Source organism: Triturus cristatus, chromosome 7 (assembly GCF_964204655.1).
Source record: "Triturus cristatus chromosome 7, aTriCri1.1, whole genome shotgun sequence".
Classification (NCBI taxonomy): Eukaryota; Metazoa; Chordata; class Amphibia; order Caudata; family Salamandridae; genus Triturus; species Triturus cristatus.
The window spans coordinates 1,872,420,786-1,872,433,848 of record NC_140590.1 but is presented as its reverse complement, the minus strand read 5'-3'; the positions used below and the strand labels follow the sequence as shown (position 1 = coordinate 1,872,433,848).

Sequence of the window (13,063 nt, the reverse complement as noted above, 5' to 3'; positions counted from 1 at the left end):
CTCACACCAATAAAGAAAATTCAGTATAGTTTTGCAACTTGAGACCAAATAGGGTAGGGAATTGAAGTGCAGCTGAACATGATCAAGATTGTATATACTGCAATCACAAGTTACATGTATTAATGGATGCAGTCATTTTAAAATTAATACTTACAATAAGCATATTTTGCAACTACATGTACTGTTGAAAAGACTAATCAAAGATTTCATGCAGGGTTTCTTTTGTATGGTAAGTAACTGATCCCATCCCATGTGCACATAACCAGTCCGAAACATGCTCAGTCTGCATTCCATGAGGCATCAGGGCGGAGGTGACTTTTGCACCACAAGCGGTAAGCGCGTACTCTTGTGTGGAAATGAGGCTTGACCTGCCTTGCAGCCTTCAGGCAGCCCTTCATTTCTTATTAGAACACTGGGAGCGTTATTGAAGACAGTGGGGTGGCTCTGGACTTATAATGACTAGTATCAGTATCTCTGCCTCCTACCCCTAAGTATCAAGGAAATGGATGACATGTGGCAGAGTTCAAGGAGCTCAAATGACCCCCTCCGCCCGCTCATATGCATGGCCACAGCTGCTGCAAGGGCAGAAAATAACCACGCACACCCTCCACACACAACAGTGATGTGATCGCACAGAAGGGTACTGTTGTATCTTGGTTTAGAGTACTGCATGAATACTCTGGCCTCCGAGATGGAAAGTGTGCTGCAGAGTATTCGGAGTGTGTGAATATTGCACCAGGAGTAAGGCATGGAGCGATTAAGAGAAGGGCTGAGTCAAAATAACACCTAGGTTGTAATAGGATATTTGTCATGGAACATTTTTAAGCTTTTTCTTAAACATGTTCATAGTTAAATAAACTATAAACTTACTAATGTGAACCTTCTTGCCTATGGATAGTAAACACAACAGGTGCCTCAGGCAGCCCATATAATGTGAACTCCAATACTCTAGCGCCGGTCATTTCAGCCTCCTACCCCCCTCCCACCGCTGGCTACTTTTTGTTTAAATGCCTCGCCACCACCTGCGGGTGTGAGGACTGCTGTTTGTAGGCTGGTTGTGTCGCTTTTAAGTCTTTCTAGTTTCCTAGCACCTTCCTACTGTGTAGTGTCTCTGAAATTGATTCTGCTCGTGGCCACTGTAGTACTGAAGATGGAGGTGGTACAGAAGGGACACACATCTTTACCTTCTTTACTTGAACGTTCCAAATTACTGGTATCGCCACTCAGGGAACCAGTGTGTTTCGTGCTTAGTTTCTGAGGACAGTGTGAACATGGGAACCATTACTGGTAGAAAAACACACACACACCAGAACCATTGTTCACTTATTCATTCTCAGACTAGCTCTACACTACACCTTCCTCCTTTAAGTCCATGCACAAAAATAAAGGACACGCTTAAGACTACACGGGTCCTACTCAACAGGAGCCCAAGTGGTTGAAAAAAGGAACAAAGAAATGAGTCACTCAGAACCTGATAAGTAGTCTTATTGACTGGTTTGCCTCCTCAACCTCACCCCCCCCCCTTCGTCTGTGACTATGAACCTCCTCATTGAACACTCTCGACCCTCATACACTTTGTGATCCTTCACAAAGCCATCATGCGGTCGAACCGAAGTGCAGAGTTTGGCACTCCCCTGTCTCAGCTTGGAGAACAAGGACTGTACTGTGCAATAGCTTAATTCTCACCCTGTCACTCACTCCTATAACCAAACTCCACAGCATTGCACTGGTCACTGGAACACTAAGGTCCTGATTATGATTTGCTGGGAACAGTATTCTCTATGAGAATACCACTCTGGGCAACTATAAGTTTCTACAAACTCCCCACACTCCAGGCCAGATCATTCCATACCTGGAGACAGCTGACTCAGAAACTTGAAGCAAAAGAAATGCTGCTCTCTGACCATCCCCTGCTTCCCCAAACCCACCCGGCTCCCCAAGATTTAAAACTGTGGGAGAGCAGCCCATATGAGACCCTTAACTTTGATGAAGAAAGTTGGGTCATGCCACACTTCCACGAAGGTGGTTGTCAATCAGTAGGGCACGGAGAGACGACTTGAAGAACAAAATATCTTAGCCCAAGAAAAGTTTAAGGAGCTGGAAAACTGTTTATGTGATAACTTAATCATACGAGGTGTCCCACAAGAGGTAACTAGAGAATCACTTCAATCAATCACTTGTAGAGCGCGCTAATCACCCGTGAGGGTCTCAAGTCGCTGAGCGGGGGTGGAGGTGCAGCTACTGCTCGACCAGCCAGGTCTTGAAGTCTCCTGGAAGTCAGCAGGTCCTGGGTCTGTCGCAGCTGTGTGGGGAGGGTGTTCCATGTCTTGGCCGCGAGGTAGGAGAAGGATCTGCCGCCGGCGGAGGTCATGTGGATGCGTGGGATGAGGGCGAGGTCGACGGAGCGGAGCTGGCAGTTCGGGGTGTAGAAGGTGAGACGCCTGTTGAGGTATGCTGGTCCAGCGTTGTATACACCTGTCGCGCCCGCTGCTCCGCCAGCCCTGGGTGGGCGTCAGCGGCTTGAACTGCAGGAACAAAGCCCTGGGAGCTGCACCAAGTCAGTGGCTGCACCGTGGCCAGGGCAGGAAGGAGTTAATGATTGCTGAGTGTTGCCGAACCCAGCAGCGCCTGGCGAGGGAAACCAATCGATTTCCTGGTCGCTGCAAATTTCAGATGGTGGCGGGGAAAAGGTGTCTCCGTCTCTGATGGAGAAGGCTGACCCTCGCCCGTTCTTGCCGGGGTTTCTGATGTCGGACGGCCACCAGTAATGCCGCAGCGCTTCTGTGCCTGGGTCTGCTGCGGAGAGCCGAGGTGTCCCCCTTGGCTGCCTGCCACCCTCCCCTTACTACTGGGTGTTGTGGAGAAGCGAGGATGCCCCCTGTCAGGAAGAACGGACGTCCAAGGATAGCTGCAGGACGCTGGAAGAGCGCACAGCGTTGACTCGCGCAAGAAGAACTCATTGGACAGCTGGATTGGCACCCACCTGGTGCTATGGGGAACCTCTCGTCCAACATGTCAGCCTTCCAGTCCTTGTACATCGTCATGCTTGGCCTAGACTCGGCTGGGAAGACCACTGTACTCCACAGACTCAAACTCAACGAGTTCGTCAACACTGTGCCCACCATTGGCTTCAACACTGAGAAGATCAAGTTGAGCAATGGCACCGCCAAGGGCATCAGCTGCCACTTCTGGGATGTGGGGGGCCAGGAAAAGCTGCGCCCCCTCTGGAAGTCCTACAGCTGCTGCACAGATGGCATCATCTACGTGGTGGACGCAGACCGGCTGGAGGAGGCCAGGACAGAGCTGCACAAGGTGACCAAATTTGCTGAGAACCAGGGCACACCGTTGCTGGTCATTGCAAACAAGCAGGATCTGCCCCGCTCGTTGCCCATGCCGGAGTTCGAGAGGCAGTTGGCCTTGCAGGAGCTGGCAGCCTCCACTGCTTACCACGTTCAGCCATCCTGCGCCATCATCGGCGAGGGCCTGACCGAATGCATGGACAAAATCTACGAGATGATCCTGAAGAGGAGGAAGTCACTGAAACAGAAGAAGAAGCAGTAGCGACATGGGTGCTTAAAAGACCGGAGAGAACTGAGACACGAACAAACCCACCAGCCAACTCAATTTTGGGTCCTTCTTCCATATCCTTCTTCCTGTTGGACCTGCAGAAGTGGTGATTTGAGCATGGCAGGACTGAATGCATGCCTGGGGGTTTTACTGTGGACCTGTTATATTCCCTATATGAGGACTGTTACTGAAACCACATGTCAATGGAAGCTTCTCTCCATTGGACCATCCCCCATGGCCACAGAGAGAAAACAGTCTGTCCCCCAAATTGATGCTGTTTGTTCCCATTTAGTACTCTCTTTCTTTGTCTACTTCCTTTGCTCCCATCCCCTCTCCCCTTGCATGCTACACCGCTTAGCCCCCTGCCCTTTTGTGCCCTGTGACTAAGCACTCCTTCTCCCCTTGTTGGGGAAAGATCCAATATTTATACTCTGGAGTCTCAGCGAACCCGCTGAGAGCCCACAGCGCCAAGGGAGCCAATCACAGTTGAGGTATGGTATGGCACCCCTTGCCAAAGCACTCCCTCTCCCCTTTTTGGGGAAGGATCCATAGTGTAGGCCTTGGAGTCTCAGAGACCCCTCTGAGAGAGTCCACTGCGTATAGGGAACCTCTCGCAACAGAGATAGGGAAATGATACCACATCCCCTGGGATCACAGTTTACCGGACTTTGGACGCAGCTTTGACTCGTCTACCGGTTTGTATCCCGTCACCCTCCCCTCCTCTTTCCATGCTGTGTCTCTCACCCTCCCCTCCTCTTTCCCTCCTCCTTTCTCTGTCTACTTCCGCTGCTCCTACCCCCTCCCCTGAATCTCTCCCCTTGCCTGCTTTTTCCTTACGTATATGTCCTTTTTGTTTGTCTCGACCTTACATGTAACTATGTTACCATGCTCTAATAACTGTGTAACCTTTTGTAACGATGTAACCTGCAACTATGGTCTGATACTCATGTAAAGCACTCTGATATCTCCGGGTCTAGCCAGTGCTATATAAAACCTTTAAAATAAAATAAATAAAAAGTAGTGCTTTGTGGGCGTGGGTGAGGAGCTTGAAGGTGATCCTCTTCTGAACTGGGAGCCAGTGCAGGTCTTTCAGGTGGGCAGTGATGTGGGTGTGGCGGGTATGTCGAGGATGAGGCATGCGGAGGCGTTCTGTATGCGTTGTTGACTCTTCTGGAGCTTCAGCTATATGTACTCGAACATTTTGACACTGTCCTGGTGTCAAGAATTCCTGTCATACGAGGGGAGGAAAACGGTAACCAGCGAAAACGGACTACATCTCCCAGGATGCTTAGCGGTTGAGAGGTTATGTAAACAAGAGAGCTGTTACATAACTCAAGGGAAACACGCCCTTATGTAAACAGGAGAGCTGTTACATAACTCAAGGAAAACACGCCCTTATGTAAACAGGAGAGCTGTTACATAACTCAAGGAAAACACGCCCTATAAAGGGAGGAACCGGGAGGCACAACGCTGTCGGATATTGTGTTTACACCGACGTACCTGCTTCGTGAAGAGCAGTGTTCCGGAGTGGTGCTCCAGTAAGGCAAGAACGGAGGTAGGTCGAGTCGTTACTCCCTGGGCCGTGTCTTGCCCCATCGTCACCTGTGAAGGACCCGGAAGCTCTACCGGTCAACCATTGAGCTTCGCTTTTTGACTCGGCTGAGTCCAAGCGCAGTGGCGCTTTTGCTGGTTGGAGTCGTAACTCCCAGCCCGACCAGAGACACAGGGACTGCCAGCTGTAACGCACACCAGGAGGTGTTTGCCGCGTTACAGACTCGGAAGTCCACAGGATCGATCGAGCGGCTGCTCTCGGTTCAGTCTTCTTGCTTTTGATTGGGGTATCGGTGACGCATCACCAGGAGGTGACTCCGCGTCCCGGTGCAGTCAGAGGAAGAGGTTGAGCGGCTGCTCCCTTCAGGTAGAGACCCCGGCTGGGTGTTTCCCTGACTCCTCGATTCTCCCCAACACTCTTCGTGCCCCTCACAGCCTACCGATTGGCATTGTCGGCCATTTCATTTCTGCCCTCTGTTGGCATACGCCGGGATCGGCGTATATGCAGAGGACGGTTAGGACCATCCGTGCTGTGGGCTGGTAACGTACTTAGCCTGGAGGATTCCAGTGACTATAACTTTTGTTTATTCCTTGTATTATATTTGCCTTCATTAAAATAACTAACCCTTCACAAGTGGTTGCGTCCTCATTGTCGTGTCTGTTAAACGATCCTGAGACGTTCAGGGCGTTACAAAATATCCAACCTTAATAACACTAACTGTCTCCCGGTCGATAACAGACATGGCAACACTTGATGATGTGCTGGCTGCTTTAGCGGCCATGCAAGTTGAAGTGGCTGCCTCTAGGCAAGAAACAGCCGATGTAAAAGCCAGACTGGATGCTATCCAAGTGGACCCGCTCACGCCCAGCACCTCCCTCACGAACCAGACCCCTGCGGTAGTAGTGGAAATGCCGGTAGCCATCCCCTTGGCGACACCAGAGAGGTACAGTGGGGATCCTAACACAGTGCAGGTATTCCTCACACAAGTGGCGCTACATTTAACGTGCAAACCAAAGGCGTTCCCCACGAGTCAGGCTCGTGTGGCCTTCCTTATATCCTATTTGGCTGGAAACGCGGCACAATGGGCCGTACCTCTGGTGAGCAGGGACGACCCCATCTTATGTGATTGGGGTGCTTTTCGCGAGGCATTCCTGAAGGTATTTGACAGAAGGGCTGACTCGTACACGGCGGACCGTGAAATGCTTGAGTTGAGACAGGGATCCAACGACCTGGTGCAGTATCTCAACGCGTTCCGAAGGCTGGTTGCGGAAACCAAGTGGCCTGTTGCTAAACAGATGGCGCTCTTCCATCAAGGGCTGTGCGATGAGCTCAAGGACGCCGTGGCTCATATTGACCCTCAACCCAAGACATGTGAGGGCCTTATCAACCTGGTATTACGGCTGGAACATAGGCTAAGTGAAAGAAAGGGGGATCATGGGGAAAAAGGAAAATCCCTTCCATCCTATGTGACGGTGGGAAGTCCTGAAACTTCCACCGCATCCAAGGGAGAACCCATGGACATCGGCGCAATACGAGCGAGCCTCACAACCACGGAGAAAGAGTCACGCCGTAAACAAGGATTGTGCCTATATTGTGGCAAAAAAGGACACTACGTACGTGAGTGCCCTGCCAAACCGAAGACGTCACGTTATCGGGCCAACCGGTCGGTAACAGCCGTGGTGGACATACCGGCGGAAAACTAGAGGACTCCCAGACCAAAGAAGGGGCATCTCGGAGTCACTCATCCATCCCTTCACTTTCCAACTCGGTCACTAAGGGACAACGACACCTGTTTCTCACGGTGCACGTGGGAGTGCATGACCAGTGGATACCCGTTGTGGCCATGGTGGATTCAGGGGCCACTGGCATGTTTATGGACCACAACGAGGCATGCAGGCTAGGGCTAGTGCTTCTTCCCAAAGCTGTACCCGAAGACGTCTATGCTGTAGACGGAAGGCGATTGGTGACGGGGCCCATCGGGCAGCACACGGGGGTCCTTCCGATGAGATATGGGAGGAACCATTTGGAACAAATCGATTTTAACATCATCCGAGCGCCCCAATATGGCGTCTGTTGGACTTGGCCCTTCTGGCAGGTTCACCCCTGGACTTTTTGGATTTTTATTGGTGACTTGGTATGGTGATTGTTTGGTCTCTGCGCACTTTCCCTGTGTCCCAGGGTAAAGTGCGTGCGTGCTCTGAGTGCATGTGGTGAGATAGGCCTGCCCTCCCATAGGAATGCATGGGGGATGTATGTGTCCCTAGTAGTTCCTGATGCGTGGGGTGTGCAGGCCCGAGTTTGGTATGTGCGGACTCGTGGGAGTGAATGCTGCGCGATGATGTGTGCGGCGTGCATGTACCTAGTGTGGAAGTGCCACTTCTAGAAGTGGGCACTTCTGTGTGCAGTGTGTCTGTCGCGTGATTGGCTGGTCGTGTCATGTGACGGGCTAGGGATTCCCCAGTGTCAGGATGAGTCACCCAGTGGTGAATGGGGAGATCAGCAGCTAGATGGGTGGGAGGAGTCCACCTGGGTCCTGAATAGGACAGGGTTTTCCAAACACAATGCTGGCCCCGCCCCCTGTGGTGCGACTGACGACCCTAGCCCTGCCAGTGAATAGAGTGAGGGGCTGAGCACATCAAGGGTGCTCCCCAACCAGCTGCGACTGGTTTTCCCCCTCACCCTGAACCCAGAACAAAGGGTTTGCCTGTATAAAAATGGGGCTGTGTCCCCACAGAAACTGTTCTCTGCCAGGATCTTACCTGAGGGGGGCTGCTGCTGCTGCTGGACCAGAGGACCGCCACTTGGACTACCTCCCTGCCTGGAGGCCCAGTGAGCTGGCTCTGGATCCAGCCTTGCCCCCCTGCTCTTGAAGGACCATTTGTTGCTGGACTTTATTATCATTCTTAAAGCGCTGGGAGCGCTTTTTGCAGCCCTAAGCGCTGGGAGCGCTTTATTTGTCCCTCAAGCGCCTGGAAGCGCTTGTAATTGCCTTTTAGCGCTCAGAGCGCTTTCACGTTTTCTCCCTAGCGCTAGGAGCGCTGTATTTCTGGAAGCCGGTGCCCACCCGGCATTGTTACCTCCATAGCGGGTGCCCACCCCGCTTCATTGCGTGCCTTTGGCCTTGACAACGAACGCGGGTGCCACCCCGTATTGCCAGCCTTCGCGGGTGCCCACCCCGCATCACCGCAATCCAGAAATCACCGCCGCAGCCGGGCTTCAGCCGGGCTTCAGCCGGAAGTCAGGCGGGCCGAGGGCGGGCCTCCGGGACAACCGGAACTTAAAAAGGAGGGCGGGAGCCTACCCCGCCTCCTACCGAGCGTCGCGGCTGATCCGAGCCCCGGAGCAGGCAGGAGCCTACCCTGCGCCCCGAGGCACTCTGCCCAAGAAAGAAGTGGCAGACAAGAAAGGAGAGCCCCGCAGCCACCGAGGAGGTAGGAGCGCTGCGAGATCCTGGCAGCTGTCTCCATCGCCAGACCGGAGCAGTCCGGGGAAGCTCGGGTGAGTGGGGGCTGAGGGGGGAACCGGGTTCGCCCTCTCCCATTTGCTGCACGAGCCTGCGAGGCTCACCAGTCCCCAGAGCGGGACTCCACCGGCAGGCACCGGGGCAGTGCAGGTGTCGGGCGGCCCCGGAAGGCAGCGGGCCGCCCCAACGTGTACTCGAGCCCACGAGGCTCCAACGAAGCAGCGTTGCCGGGGCATTTCTTCCGCGTTTGAGTGGCCCCAGATGGCAGCGGGCCACTCCCACCTTGCCCCACATTAGTTTACAGAGCCACAGAGGCTCTAGGGGGCTTTTGTTGTTGTTTTGAGCCCCGAGGCTCCACGGGAGCGACAAGAGTTGTTTCCCAGGCACAGTGGTGCCCACGTTTGCTTTCTCCAGCTGCCCAGCACTTAGTGGGCAGCTGCATCGTTTAGGTCGGGGCCCTCGGAGCTTTGGACCGCGCCTCCTGCGCAGCCTTGCCCCTGACTTTTCTGGACACAGGGCGTCCTTGCCCCTACAAGGCCAGTTGGCCTAGGGACTGCCACAGGTGGTGGCGAATGTGAGTTTTGGCGCCATTGTACCTGTTCTGCACCTCTGAAGGTGTTTTTGCGTCGTGTGCTTTGCTTTACACCTCTGAATGTTATGCATCATGTGTTTATGTGCTTAGACCCCTACAGGTATAGTGATACTTAGGTGGTTGTTTTCTCCCTAGTACAGGTGGTGCCAGTGAGGTCCTGATTCCCTGCGCAGTATTTTTCCTAAGGTGGTTAGGGTTGCGTCGGTGGTACTTTCTGGTTACCAGTAGTTACTGGTTGTGTGCGACATATGTTATTTTATACTACAGTAATTTTATTTCCTATGTTCCAAGTGCTAGGTTCTGAGAGTGCTAATTCCGGACAGCGGTCCAGGTGGCCCTGTCCCCTGTATATATAATCCCTTGTAAATTCTGCCCGTGCCTGTTGGCACATTGTAGAGTGTGTGTTTTTATCTAATGTGTTGTGTATAATACAAAGGCTATTTTTATAGAATACCTTGTGTGGAGTTTCCTTTGTGGTGGGCCTTGGGTGTTGTTGCTGGGTGCGCGCGTAAACGCTTTACACATCGCCTCAGAGATAAGCCTGACTGCTCGTGCCAAGCTACCAAGGGGGTGAGCAGGGGTTATCTTTGGCGTGTAACTCCCCAGCCCTGACTAGAGTGGTGGTTTCTGTCTGGCTTTGGCGCAAGCCCTAGCCAACCAGAAATCCCATTTCTAACAGCGTCATATTGGGATTGCCGTGGCTACAGAAACACAACCCCTTTGTGGATTGGCCAACACATCGCATCGAAATGACGTCACCGTATTGCATCCTGCATTGTGGAATAAGAACGGAATCCCTTGACGCAGATGAGAGCGGGAGTCAGACGGTGGCTACAGCGGCAGAAAAAGATGTGGCTCTCCCCCAGGCTTATCACAGTTTTGAGGATGTATTTGATGAGGTGAAGGCGGAAGTGCTACCACCACATAGACAGTTTGACTGCCAGATCGACCTGGTGCCAGGGGCCAGCGTTCCCAGCGGCAGGCTGTATGCCCTGACGGAGCCTGAAAACGTGCATCTCCAGGGGTACCTGGATAAACTCCTCAAACTAGGATTCATCCGCCCGTCCAAGTCTCCGGCCGCCTCGCCCCTCTTCTTCATCCCGAAGGCTAATGGGGAGCTGAGAGCCTGTGTGGACTTTAGGGCATTGAATGCGATAACCATAAAAAATCGGTACCCCTTGCCTCTCATCAGTGTACTTCTGGAACAGGTCAAGAAAGCTCGTATCTACACCAAGTTGGATTTGAAAGGGGCATACCATCTGGTGCGCATGAGAGACGGAGACGAGTGGAAGACCGCCTTTAAGACCAGGTTCGGCCTTTTTGAGTACCTCGTCATGCCGTTCGGTCTGTGCAACGCCCCGGCAGCCTTTCAGTACTTTTTGAATGAGGTATTCAGAGAGGAGTTGGATATCTACGTGGTCGTATATATCGACGACATCCTCATCTATTCGTCCAGTGTGGAGGAGCACGTACACCACGTCAAAGCTGTGCTCCAAAAGCTGAGGGAAAACAAGCTGTTTTGTAAACTCAGCAAGTGTGACTTCCACGTCACATCCGTGGAATTCCTCGGAGTGATGCTGAGTCCAGAGGGACAGGAGATGGCAGAACGAAAGATCAAGGCGGTGAAAGACTGGCCGGTGCCCCAAAGCGTAAAGGACGTCCAAAGTTTCATTGGCTTCGCCAACTTTTACAGGCGGTTTATAGATGGATTTTCAGGAGTGGTGGCCCCAATCACACAGCTACTGAGAAAGTCCAAGGAGTTTGTCTGGTCCCCTGAAGCGAACAAAGCCTTTGAGGCCCTGAAAAGCGCCTTTGGTAAGGCGCCGGTGTTGGCTCACCCCGATCCGGATCTCCCCTACGTGGTGGAAGCGGACGCGTCGGATGTGGCGCTGGGGGCTATCTTGTCCCAACGCAACCACGACACAGGGGTGCTTCATCCCGTTGCGTACATGTCCCGCAAACTCAACGACGCCGAACGCAACTACCATATTGCGGAGAAGGAGCTTCTCGCAATCAAGGACGCCTTCACCGAATGGAGGCATTGGTTGATGGGGGCGAGACATGTGGTATCGGTGTACACGGACCATCGGAACCTACAGTTCATGACGGCCACTAGACACCTTTCTCCCAGGCAGCTGCGGTGGATGATCTTCTTTGCGGGGTTCAACTTCCGCATCACATATCGGCCGGGGACGGAAAACCGGAAGGCGGACGCCCTGTCCCGTCAATCTGCAGTTAAGGAACCATTGCCTGCGACCGAGCGTTCCATCATTTCCCCGAGGATGGTATTGGGGGTTATCCAACCGGATACTTTCCTGAGGGGAATAAAGAGAGGGATCAGGTCATTCGCATGGCGGAGGTGGCTCCTCAGTCACAGAGAATGGCAGCTGAAGGACGGGATACCCCTGAAGGGCAGGTGCCTATTGATACCCACGCCTAGGCTAAGGAAACAAGCATTCATCTGGTGCCATGACTCTCCATGCGCAGGTCATTTGGGCTTTGAAAAAACGGTGGCTAGCATGGGACGGCATTTCTGGTGGCCAACCATGAGAGTGGATGTCAGGAGGTGGGGACAGGAGTGTCCTACGTGTGCTACCATGAAGGCCGACCATGGCCGAACCCAAGGGCTCTTACATCCACTTCCGACCCCGGATAGACCATGGGATAGCATATCACTGGACTTCGTGGTGGGCCTACCGGTAGACCAGGGGATGACGGCAATACTGGTGGTGGTGGATTACTTGACGAAAATGGGGCACTTCATCCCCTGCAAGAGAGTCCCTACGGCCGGGGAATTGGCGTCACTACTCCTAAAGAATGTGGTACGACTGCATGGATTACCTGGGGTGATCGTGTCGGACCGGGGGTCGCAGTTTACTGCGCAATTCTGGAAGACTTGGTGCACTGCGCTGCATGTTAAGACCGCCCTGTCCACCAGCTACCACCCTCAAACGGACGGCCAAACCGAGCGCCTGAACCAAACGCTCAAACAGTATCTGCGATGTTTTGTGGACCAGGGCAGGGAAGAATGGGTCGACTTGCTATGGGTTGCAGAGATAGCCTATAACAACGCCACTCACAGCTCCACACAGTCATCTGCTCCTTCAACTCCGCCACCTTCCCGGAAAAATGGAAACACGCTGAACTCACCGCCCTTCTGAAAAACCCCACAGCGGACCCCACCAAACTCAAAAATTACCGCCCCATTTCGCTCCTTCCATTCCCGGCCAAAGTAATCGAGAAAGCTGTCAACAACCAGCTCGCCGCTTTTCTCGAAGCCAACAAATCCCTCGACTCCTCACAGTCCGGCTTCCGAGCAAAACACAGCACTGAGATCGCCCTCATCGCAGCAACAGACGACATTCGAACTTTACTGGACAATGGAGACACAGTCGCCCTCATCTTCCTCGACCTCTCTGCAGCCTTCGACACAGTCTGCCACAGCACCCTTTTACAACGCCTCAGAAATATCGGAATACAAGGAAAAGCACTTGAATGGATCACCTCGTTCCTCACCGGTAGAACCCAGAGAGTCCGCCTTCCACCATTCAAGTCCGAGGCCACTGAAGTCATCTGTGGCGTACCACAAGGATCCTCACTCAGTCCCACCCTCTTCAACGTATACATGAGTCCCCTCGCGACCATCGCCCGCCAACACAACCTCAACATCATCTCCTACGCGGATGACACTCAACTGATCCTTTCTCTCACCAATGACCCCAGCACCGCCAAAACTAACCTACACGAAGGAATGAAAGAAGTTGCCGAATGGATGAAACACAGCCATCTGAAACTGAACTCAGATAAAACAGAAGTCCTCATCTTAGGTACTTCCCCCTCTGCTTGGGACGACTCCTGGTGGCCGGAAGCTCTTGGAAAAGCACCCATC

General features: G+C 53.0%; 1 protein-coding gene across 1 annotated transcript; it reads left to right on the top strand.

Annotated features, from left to right (window-relative positions):
- Window positions 1-2,991: 2,991 nt before the first annotated feature.
- On the top strand, window positions 2,992-3,561 carry LOC146813556 (ADP-ribosylation factor-like protein 4C). Its single transcript, XM_085614774.1, has one exon. It carries the CDS (start codon window positions 2,992-2,994, stop codon window positions 3,559-3,561), a length of 570 nt encoding a protein of 189 aa, XP_085470900.1.
- The last annotated feature ends 9,502 nt before the right edge of the window (window positions 3,562-13,063 follow it).

What these genes read in the sequence shown, in the direction of transcription:
- LOC146813556 (XM_085614774.1), top strand. Translation starts at nt 2,992, where the DNA reads ATGGGGAACCTCTCGTCCAACATGTCAGCCTTCCAGTCCTTGTACATC.